We start from the raw sequence: 12,080 nt of genomic DNA on the forward strand, positions 1-12,080 counted from the left end.
AACCAAGTTCTTATAGAAAGCCAGAAAAAAAACCTGAATGGTCCCCTCCTGTACCACAACCACATTGAATACAGCATAGAAACAGGCCATTTGGCCACTCAGGTTTATACCTCCTCAATCCATGCTTCATCTCACCCCATCATATCTTTTTGACTGTAATCCTTTCTCCCTCATGTATTAATCCAACTTCCTGGGAATTATATTACCTGCTTGCAACACAATAGTTTGTAAATTACAGTTCCATTGTGGTTTAAAATTAATTACTGTCAGAAGTAAGCTTACATTAACACTGCAATGAAGTTAATATGAAAATCCCCTAGTCGCCACACTGTGGCACCTGTTTGGGCACACTGAGGGAGAATTTAGCACCGCCAATCCACCCAACCAGCATAGGTTTCGGACTGTGGGAGGAAACCCATGCAGACACAGGGAGAACGTGCAGACTCTGCAGAGGCAGTGACCCAAATTGGGAATTGAATCCGGATCCCTGGCACTGAGGTAGGATTACTAACCACCATACCGCCCAGTGCTTAGTGATAAATGTCTCTCCCGATGTTAGAATAGTTGAAAACTAAGGGTCATAGTTTGAGGATAAGGAGTAGACCTTTTAGGACTGAGGTGAAGGGAAATTTCTTCACCGAGGGTGGTCAATGTGTGGAATTCACTACCACGGAAAGTAGTTGAGGCCAAAACATGGTACGATTTCAATCACAAATTAGATATTGCTCTTGGGGCTAAAGAAATCAAGGGATATTGGTGGGTGGGGGGGGCACGATCAGGATATTGAATTTCATGATCAGCCATAAATCATAATGAATGGCAGAGCAGGTGCAAAGGTCTACTCCCATTTTTATGTTTCTAATACAGGGAAAGGGATAGAGGATAGAGCCTGAGATGGAGGAAGGAAGTTGGATAAAAAGTCCTGAGGAATTAGAGAGAGGTGGCAAGGCAGTGATGGAGAGACAAAGGGTTCCAGGGACTGGGGGCAAGGTGGGAAGGCTGAATTATGGTAGGGTTTCAAATGAGAACAATAATCTGAAAGTCAAATCTGAGAATTCACTGGAGCTCGACAAGGATAGTAATGGTAAGTTGTGTGAGAACAGAAGACTCCAACATTGTGGATAACTTGCTGTTTAGAAAAATGATTTTAATCAGGCTTTCAATAAACACATTCAGTGCTTTATGAAAATTTTGCAAGGGGGAGACTGATTCCTCGGACAGGTTCTGGGGAAGGTGGGGCCAGCACAAACTGGACAGCTTACACCCGGGTAGGACTGGGACTACTGAGGACAGGTATTTGCTTCTGTGATCGAGGAGGATGGGAACCTAACCAGGGTGACAAGAGAAACAAGGACAGTAACAAAAGAACAGTGGAATGCAAATAGAGTCGACAGGTTAATCAAAGGACAGAGGTAAATATAGCCACAATAAAAAAGTTAGGATGATTATCTATTTGTGATTTTTATCAATGACTTGGAGAAGGGGGCTGAAGGGTGGGTTAGTAAATTTGCTGATGACACCAAGATTGGTGGAGTAGTGGATGAGGTGGAGGGCTCTTGTAGACTGCAGAGACATTGATAGGACGCAAAGCTGGTCCAAAAAGTGGCAGATGGGGTTTAACCCTGATAAGTGCGAGGTGATTCATTTTGGTAGGACAAACTTGAATGCGGATTACAGGGTCAACGGCAGGGTTCTGAGGAATGTGGAGGAACGGAGAGATCTTGGGGTTCATATCCACAGATCTGAAGGTTGCCACTCAAGTGGATGGAGCCGTGAAGAAAGCTTATAGTGTGTTAGCGTTTATTAACAGGGGGTTTGAGTGTAAGAGCTGTGGGGTTATGCTGCAATTATACTGGACCTTGGTGAGACCACATTTGGAATATTGTGTGCAGTTCTGATCACCTCACTGTAAGGAGGATGTGGAAGCATTGGAGAGAGTGCAGAGGAGATTTACCAGGATGCTGACTGGTTTGGAGGGTAGGTCTTATGAGGAAAGGTTGAGGGAGCTGGGGCTTTTCTCTTTGGAGCAGAGGAGGATGAGAGGTGACTTAGAGGTTTAAAGATGAGGGGGATAGATAGTCTCTGACTCTCCACTCTATTTCCTCGGGTGGATGTAGCAGTTACCAGGGGGCATAACTATAAGGTTCATAGTGGGAGATATAGGAGGGAAGTCCGAGGTAGATTCTTTACTCAGTGGTTGGGGTGTGGAATAGACTGTCTGCTGCATTAGGAACTTTCAAGCACTTATTGGATAGGCACATGGAGCACACCAGAATGATAGGGAGTGGGATAGCTTGATCTTGGGTTTGGACATAGCTTGGCACAGAGGGCCAAAGGGCCTGTACTGTATTGTTTTATGTTCTATTAGAATGGCAAAACAAGACTAAAGGCTTTGCATATTAATACACAAAGCATTTGGAATAAGGTAGCTGACTGATGGCACAAATCAAGGTACATAGATATAAATATGATCTCTTGCAAAAGGAGATCAAACTGCAAACTTGATGTCCAGGGATATTTGACTTTTGGAAAGACAGGAAGGAAGGAAAAGGTGGTAGGGTAGTATTGTTAACAGATAAAATTAGGTCAGTTGTGAGAGACAATCTAGGGTCAGATGAGCAAGTCCATTTGGGTGGAGGTAAAAAACAGCAAGAAAAAAGACAACATTGATAGGAAGAGTGTATAGACTACCCCCCCGCCCCCCACAAAAACCAGTAACCATATTGTAGGAAAGGGTTTAAAATCAGTAAATAGGAACATGTAGAGAATAGAGCAATTATTGGTGACTTTAATCTTCATGTCAATTCAGTTATTCATGTTGGGAAGAGTAGCTATGACAAATTCAGAGTGCATTAGGGGTAGGTTCCTACAGCAATGTCATGGTACCAACCAGACTGCATGCTATTGTATTGGATAATGAGATGTTTAATAAAAGACCTCAAGAGTAAAAGATCCCCTAGACAGTATGATTAAAATATGATAGAATTTTATATTCAGTTGGAGTGAGAACTTGGGTCCGAAACAACCGTGTTTAACTTAACGAGATAGAGTTAAAGTAGACTGTGTGGATAGATTAGCAGGAAAGGCGGTAAGCAAGCAACAGGAAACATTTAAGGCGGTAACTCATGACTTTCAGCAAAAATATATCCCAGCAAGGAGGAACAATTCTAAAAGGAATAAACCAACTATAGTTAGCCAAGGCATTGAGTGTATCAAGTTGAAAAAAGGCTATCAAGGAGGCAAAAGTCACTGATAGCCCCAAAGACTGGTATAAATTCATAATCCAAATGAAGGATGACTAAAAAGATGAGAATAAACAAGGCAAAATAGCAAGGAAAATGAAAACTGACAGAGCTTCTTTAAACATGAAGAAGAGAGGTCAAAGTGAACAAGGGTCCCTTAGAAAGTAGTTCTGGGGAGATAGTTGTAGTGCAAAAGGAAATAGAGGCGTTAGATATTTTGCATCAGTCTTTATGGCAGAAGATACTTTGAACATCCCACTAATACTAAGAAATACAGGGAGGAATTAATAATCACCACTAGAGAAGTAGTATTAGACAAACTAATGGGCTAAAGATAGAAAAATCACCTGGTTGATGGCTTGCATCATCAGATCCTAAAAGTAGCAGCTACAGAGATAGTGGATACATTGGTTTTAATCCAAAGATTTTTTGAAAATTCTGGAGAATTGCCAGAGGATTGGAAAACTGCCAATGTGATGCATCTACTCAAAGAGGGAGGCAAAAAGCAGGTAACTATAGGCTAATTAGCTTAACATAAGAACATAAGAAATAGGAGCAGGAGTAGGCCATCCAGCCCTTCAAGCCTGCCCCGCCATTCAATAAGATCATGGCTGATCTGTCATGTCTCAGTTCCACATTCCTGCCCTCTCCCCATAACCCTTAATCCCCTCGCTTATCAAAAACCCATCAACCCGCGTCTTAAAAATATTTAGCGAGGCAGCCTCCACCACCTCAACGGGCAGAGAATTCCAGAGATTCACCACCCTTTGAGTGAAGAAGTTCCTCCTCAACTCCGTTCTAAACCGCTCCCCCTTTATCTTGAGGCTGTGCCCCCTAGTCCTACTGTCCTTTCTGAGCGGGAAGAGCCTCTCCACCTCTATCCTATCCATCCCATCCATCCCATTCATCATCTTATACGTCTCAATGAGATCTCCCCTCATTCTTCTAAACTCTAACGAGTAGAAGCCTAGTTTATTCAGCCTCTCCTCATAGCTCAACCCCCTCAACTCCGGTATCAGCCTAGTAAACCTCCTCTGCACTCCCTCCAAGGCCAAAATATCCTTGCGTAAGTACAGCGACCAAAACTGCACATAGTACTCCAGCTGCGGCCTCACCAATGCCCTCTACAGCCACAGCAAGACCTCCCTACTTTTATATTCAATCCCCCTCGCTATGAAGGCCAGCATCCCATTAGCCTTCCTGACCACCTGTTGCACCTACAGGCTGGATTGAGAAATAGCAATACATTTAGAAAATCAGAATCCAATCAAGCAGAGTCAGCACGGCTTTATGAAAACAAATTTATGTCAGACTATTAGAGTTTTGAGGAAGTGTTAACCAGAGTGAGAACCAGTAAATGTTTTGTATTTGGACTTCCAGAAGGCATTTGACAAGTTACCTCACAAAAGGTTAAGTTGTAAGAGCCCATGGTGATGGTGGTGATATATTGGCATGGATAGAGAATTGGCTAATGGGGATAAGGCGTTCTTTTTCAGGTTGACTATCTGATAACACCTAGAAGTTTTTTCACTTTGCTTTCATTTTTGAACCTGCAACCACTTTCTTGCCCAAGTCACTGCCTCATGGACAGAGCACAGCTAAAACCAGGGAAAAATCAAGAGCTGTGATGCAGTAGCCAATGACCAGCTAAGGTAGAGGCCACTAAAGATACTGCAACTCAGACAAATTAACTCTTAAGAGCTAGAGGAAACTTGAAAAATGACCAAAAAGTATTAAAAATCCTTCAAAAAAGCTAAGAGATAACCACACCATTCCCAAAACTCAATTAGAAAGCAATGGATCCCCTATCAATGTTTCCTAGGCATCAAGCTCTGTTTTCCCTCGACCTCAATGCAAAACCAGGCCATTAAGATTGCTATAGGCAACGAAGGCCTTTGCAGTTTGAACACATCAGGTCTATGCAACAGCTATCTTAAGCATCCAGCTAAAATATGGTCAAGACTGGAAGATTAAAGTGAAGTTCAACTCAGAATATACCATCTGGCATTCATGTCCATTTGGCAGCAGAGAGCATTGACCACTTCATACATAGATGCAGTGTGTCTTGGACATAATTGTGACTGCACAGCAGTGGAATCGACTGACATTATAATTGAGCTTGTCGATAGCATCTATCCCAATGAAGGTGTTCCAAAAAAATTTCTTGGACAAATGAAAAGGTTACACTGTGAAAGCACTAGACATCACAAAGAGGAAGCTGAAAACAGTCCCTGTTGCCAGATCTGGCTGTAAAAGAGCTGAAGTAAAGAACCAAAATCTCCAAGTATTGTTTATATTTTATTGAAGCCAAAACAGTTACAGAAATAAAAATGGAACAAAGAGCACAACATTTGAGGCAGAACAATTTTTCTAGCAAACTCTTTACCCCTGCTGAAAGAAATTAAACTTGTTTGGAGATGTAGCAAGGGCTAAGGTCATATTTTAGTCTGAAAATGTGATTCAGGTGAGATGGAAAGGCTTTGTTGGTGTCTGCAGGCTCTCTCCTACAATACTAATCTGTGTCTTCGCCAACATCTGCCTGAAAGAACTCTTTCTGGTAAAGAAATCGAAATCTTGATTAAACATTTACACAAAACTGCAGGGGAAGAAACAATTGAGTCTTTACAAACCTTGAAAAGTCTTTAAGTGGTTCCAATTATAAAAAGAAAATTGGAGGTCTGTGGTGGCTCCATTGGTAATTGCACCATGTATGGTACCAAACAAGACTGGCAAAGTCAAAAGTCTCAAGATGAAGACCCTTAGTTCCCCATTGCCAATCAGCCTGCTGAAGTTCAGGGGGTTTATTGGACTTTGTGTGCCTGTTTTATAGTTATAAAACAGGTGCAATGTAGACCAAGTTTAGAAATCATCTTCCTGCAATGCAAGAATATTTGAAAGACTTGCTATTGGTTGAGGCTTGTTTCAGCATCTTGGCAACTGCCTGAAGTGGGTGGGTAGCAAGCGACAGAGTTGGGGCCAGCAACCCCAGAAACAAAATGCAGGTGACCACAAGCAGCTGAGCACTGAGGCAGGCTGAATTAAAAGGTTACAGAAGAATCTCTTGTGTTAGAAGATGCCCTCACCTCAAATCCCTCAGCCCCTACCAACCCCATGGGCCTTATACAAGCAATACCAACTTCTGCACCCCCAACCCATGGCTTCTTTTGCCACATGCCTCCCAACCCCTATGGTCCTTTTGTACTCCCCAGGCCAACTCATTCAGTATCCACCTTGATCAGATCTCCAGAGCCATATGGAGATAAGTTCTAAAAATACAATGCACATCACACTGCACAGACATGATAGTAAAAATCCCATCCATGAAAGTGCATTCAAAATTTTAAATTCCAAGTGCTTAATCTCTTATGAAAAGACTAAATTCATACCCCAAATTAAAGACAATTAATCCTTTAATAGATTCTTCAACCTGTAAAGTCAACTGTGAACTCAATTCCCCCACCAAGATTACATCTTCTGGAAATCAGTCAAGCAAAGAACCCTTAGGGTAGTGTCAGTAAACTATTGAAGCCAATAGACCAGATCCTACACCATCTGCTCTGTCAATCTAACCAATGAGAATTTTTTAAAAAATCATGGACACATGAAGCTTTTCTCTTCATTTTTAATCAGCTAAGGATTTATATAACTTTCAATCATTGGCAACTAAAGAGACCTTATCTATCCTCAAATACCACTTACATCTGCTCCATAAATTTGTGGCTTCCACACTGTTGGTTAAGGCCATTATCAGCACTGAATTCGTAAGCTCTGCTGAGTTCAGTTTTCCCTCAAGTGTAAATCATATTCTGTCCTTTTTCCCCTCCCCATTTCAGAAAAAAAATGATCTGTTGGAAATGGGAGTAGGGCTTCCATATCCAAGTCCCTCCTGCAATTTTTGAGGGTCTAGGAGTCTTCACAACTGCAAAAACCTAGCCCTTAATGTCTGACTTAAGCCAAAATTGATGTCATAATTAGAGCAGACACTGGGTCTGGTCCATTTAGAGTGTTTCAGTTGCAACCTAGAAGTGACTGCCAATAAGTTATTTTGTTAAGTGTTTCTGTGGCATCAAGAGGAGGAGTGATCCTCTTGTGATTATCCCATTCTCCATATGACCACTCCACCTTCCCACATCCTGCAATTTACAATAGGGTCACTCTCTGCAAAGCCTTTCAAAAGCTCACCTTCACCAATTCCTATGCCTCATTCTCTAGGCTATCTCTGTGAGAGATAAGAAGACTGCTACTTGTGGAGTTATCCTTCTCCATGTTAAGCTCCTGATAGCCAGCTGGCAAAAAAGGACCAGTCTGCTACCTAGAATAGACTTATTCACAGAGTGTATATCTCCAAACTCTATGCTTGTGTCAGTTTCTCCTTATATGTGGTCAAGTAGCCCTTCAATCAGCACCCCCCCGCCCCACCTGTGTGTACTCAACCTCAATTGATACAATTAACACTGTCTGCATCATTGTTTTCGGGAAAGGCCGGGGAAATTGAATGGGATTCTGTTCCCCTTCCTTTTCCGAAAAAGAAGAAAAAAAATTTGAATGGGACTGAAAAGGAAAATCAGGTAATGGAACTTCAGCCAGCAGTTTCCAAACAGTGAATCATAACCCCAATTGGAGCTGCAGTAATAGCAAATGGGGTCACAGATATTTTTGGTCATTAGTTGTATTAACAAGTAGAAAAAAAAACTTCCTTTTGTTGAAAAAGTTGTTTCCTACACTGAAATTGACAGGATTTTTGACACTGATGAATAATTATAAATCAGCCACTTGTAGCCAGTGTTTCATTTCTTACTCAGAGTTTGACTTCAATCTGCTTGGTTCCAGTCCATTACTGCTCAGTGGTCTCTGACAGAGTGGCCTAAGAGAGTGCTGCAGCCACAGGCAAAGTAAAAAGCCTCATTGTGACAGGCCTGGCCCTGTGGCTTTGAGCAAGATACATTGCTACCAGAAATCCAATGATCTGCCCATCTGCAAAATGCCTGCCCAACACCTGGTGTGAGAGATCACTCAAGGATTCTAGCCAGACCCTGTGTTTCCAGAGCTTGACCATCATAGCTTTACTGGAAGCCAATGAGGCTTAACTGGTGGAGCTCTTTGTGGACACCAATCTGTGCACCATCCATGCTGAGCAAGTCACCATCATGCCCAAAAACATACAGCAGGCCAAATGCAACAATGACTCTTAACAACCAGCAAATCACCAAAGGAAAGAACTGCAATCTGTAACCTGTGATCTCTATTTTGTTCTAGCAGTACCTTAGAACTTTTATTAAAGGAGTGCGAGTCTGATATCCAATCCAGAATTCATAAAACAGCCTCTTAGATGCTGGGTTCACATGCTTTCTTCGAGTAATACATAGTGCTGCTAATTTAGAAATAATTCTTGATTTCAAACACACTTTGTTCACTATTACCTAGAAGGGGATATGTTAGCAGAAGGGGTCAGGAAACAAATGCGGTTGGAGGCGCAGAGGTTATTGAGAATTGATTTTTTTAGATTGATGGAAATGGGGGTGTGGGTTCAGGTTGTATCTGTTGAGGGTACCTCCTTTGGATTGATACTGCACAACTGGTTTCCCTGTAGGCTTTGGCAGCACTGGGTTGTTGGGTGGCATGGTGGTTGGATCAGTTGGTTGGGGCACTGGGGGATGGGGAGCACTTTGCTGGGTTGTTTGGATGAGAGAAGTTTGTGGCTTGGTCACTGAGGGTCTGGGATTTTCATCACAGATTTTCATATTTATATAATGTATTACCAGTATATGTTGATTGATAAATGCAAAGTTTAATCACTATGTACTGAACATTATTATGATGCCTTATTGTTGTTCTCTTTTTGTTGATGTCTGAGGTCATGTTAATTTCCAAATATTAAAATGTGATCACATTGAAAAATAGTTTGGGAAACACTGACTTAGGCAAAGGAACCTTTCGCTTTCTTTATCAGTCCAGATTATTGCCATGTACATCCCCCAAACCATTGCCATGTACCTGGCCCCAGATTATTTCATCCTTTAGATTATCGCCATGCACAAACCCCCAATTTAATTATCAAACAGGACAAAGGGAAAGTAAAAAGTATCAACACTTTAGCACTGAAACTGCTGTGAATGAACATAAAATTATCACTTTCAATTTCTTTCAAGTATGAGATAGAGAAGGGATCGAGGGAGCGGATGAACAGGATAACAAACAATAACAATGGACTTCTTACCTGTCCATTGTCACTAATTTCGGAGTCCCTGGAAATGAAGCTGGAATTCCAGAGTTCTTCTTGGCAATTGGAAAACTCCCATCTACAATGTTTGTGGACCACATGTGGGAGTTGCTAACAAAGGATAAGATTTGTTATTAATCGAGTACAACATTTGACATTTAATCAGCCAGCAATTGTAAGAACATAAACAGCAGCAGGAGTAGGCCATAAGTCTCAACACCTTAGAACTGCTGCTCCACTGGGGTCCTTCAATCACAAGCCTCTTGAACCAATCTGCACACGGAGATCACTGGAGATTTGGCCCAAAAATTTCCCGTCCTGTCCACCGCAGGAATTGTAGCAGGCAAGACAGAAAATTAGGCAGACCATTGGAAAGTCTGTTGCACTTGGGCAAGAATTTTCAGTCTTGGGGTACATACGCGCAGCCAGAAAATCCTGCTCATGGTCTCACAAAATCACAATACGTGCACAGTGATCCAGACTGAGAAACAGGGAGACAGACTGACTAACTGTGAAGAGCTTCTGGCCATGATTGAATAGTGGAGCTTTTGAAATGGATATTTTGTGACTTTGCAAGCTGTTCACAACCTCCAATATACTATATAAACATAAGTTGAGCTTTCAACCCTCTCTCTTCTCTTTGATCACCTACTTCTACTTGCTATAATATTGCCAGTTTTCACCTCTGCCTCAGCCCATCTACTGCTGAAACTTTTGTCCATCCCTTTATTTCACTGCCAGGCTCGACTATTCCATTGCTGTTCTGAATGCCCTCCCATCTTCCACTCTCTATAAACTTGAGATCACCCAGAATTCTGCTGCCCATATCCTAACTTCCACTATCCCTCTTCACCCATCACCCTGGGGTTTGCTGACCTAATTGGATCCTGGTCCAGCAGCACTGCAACTCCATATATCCCAATCCCTCCATGGCCTTTTTTTATTCAGTTATGGGATGTGGGTATCCCTGGCTAGACTAGCATTTATTGCCCATCGCTAGTTGCTCTTGAGAAAGTGGTGGAAGGTTAAGCTTGCATAAATCTGAGACTCTTCATGGTCTATTGTGAGAACTTCTACTTTCTCTTACCATTCTAGGTTCTTGATTTTCATTTCAGCCATTTCATTTTTCAACAATTCTGCGATTCTCAGTAAATTTGAGACATCCAGTGCTTTTCCTTCTGTTTCCTTGATCTTCAGTGTCAGATCTACATTTTCTGATTTTATTTCTGTCTTCTTTCTCTATCTGCAGAGCATAGCTTTGTCCTTGTCCTTTATTTTGGTTTCACTGTTGGCAAGGTCTGTCTCGAGCTAAGTCTTAACTTCTTTCAGTTCTGTAAATGACTTTGGTATCCACTCAGCTTGGAATGCTCTCTACGACTTTACCTTAATCAGAGCAACTGGCTCAGCACTGCCACCTGCTGTTGCAGTTTGGGTAATGCATTGGCATTTTCAAAAAGGTCGATTTCTAAGCTTTCAGACAGATTCGCAGCCTCTTCTTTCCTCTGCATTAAAGTCTTCGGCTTGTGCACTTAAATCCACTGACATGGTTTTCACCTTGTGGTTTGCTTGGGTAGTGTCTTTTGCCCTTTCATTGTTTTCTTGGGGTTGTTTTATTCCTTTTTTTAAGCTCTGTTCACTCCACAACATGAAGATTTAATTCTTGTCAGAGGCTTTTAAGATCTCATGAAAGCCAGCTGAGGATTCATCAGTGCCTTGCATTGGGATTATTTCATCACCAAGCTCACCTAATAAAAATGAAAACGTACTAACTTGGACTTCGTCTGTTTTCTTCCTGTTGTACTCTGGTAACTTAAATTTCTTCGACATGACGTCCAATTTTGCATCTGCTTTAGCCCTTGCATGACCTCAAATTGGTCTGGCAGTTTTAATTTACCATCCATGGCCATTTTCTAAACAGGGGAGTACAATTTTAATTGATTTTTTCTTCTAAATTGGCACTACAGTAAATATCCTCTCGATGCTTCTTTCTGCACCCGTTGGGCCTTATCAGGTTCCTACAGTGGTTACAAGCCCAATTCTTTAAATTAATTGATTCGGCAGAAAATGATAAAATTCAGCAGCTTGGGTCAGGAATGGGTTTCTAAAACCTCGATAGGAAAGTGATTTTAGATTCTGGCTGTCGTTTTAAAAACTTTTTTTGAGATTGGTGGTGATATGGCTGGCTAGACCCAGCTGTAACCCTCTTCCAGCTCCGGTGGTTAAACAATTGGTATGCTCTGCTTAATTAATGCACTTATTATTTTGAAAAGTCCAGCCTTTAGTGAATAAAACTACCGACCAATATCTTTGTTAGGTGCTGCAAGGTCTTAAAGTGTCTCATCTTACAGCGGATAGAGCCAGGGTGGGAAAATCCTGAAAGCTGATCAAGCTGGTTTTTGGCGAGGGTGAAGCACATGCAACCAAGTCCTTGCTCTGACCACCTTCATTGAAAATGGTTTTGAAAAGAACCTCAAAACAGGCACTGTCTTTCTTGATCTCACTGCAGCATACAACACAGTCTGGCATGCTGGTCTCCTTGTCAAAATCTTAAGAGTCCTCCTTCCTGCATTAATATTACTCTGAGGTTGATGGTTCAGGGTGCACATGGGGGATAAACC

The 12,080-nt window shown here is 41.8% G+C and overlaps 1 protein-coding gene across 1 annotated transcript in view; it reads right to left on the reverse strand.

The window, feature by feature from the left end:
• Nucleotides 1-5,618: 5,618 nt before the first annotated feature.
• The window catches only part of LOC145362032 (uncharacterized), a 37,730-nt gene continuing 31,268 nt past the window's right edge, over nt 5,619-12,080 (reverse strand). The window contains exons 7-8 of the mRNA XM_080218063.1: nt 9,460-9,573; nt 5,619-5,796 (exon numbers count right to left, since the gene is read on the reverse strand). Of these exons, the coding sequence (XP_080074189.1) occupies nt 5,703-5,796; nt 9,460-9,573 (208 nt within the window). The 3' untranslated portion in view covers nt 5,619-5,702. The remainder of the gene's footprint in view (nt 5,797-9,459; nt 9,574-12,080) is intronic.

This window comes from Carcharhinus amblyrhynchos, chromosome X (genome assembly GCF_965287045.1).
Source record: "Carcharhinus amblyrhynchos chromosome X, sCarAmb.v2.hapA, whole genome shotgun sequence".
NCBI classification, from domain to species: Eukaryota; Metazoa; Chordata; class Chondrichthyes; order Carcharhiniformes; family Carcharhinidae; genus Carcharhinus; species Carcharhinus amblyrhynchos.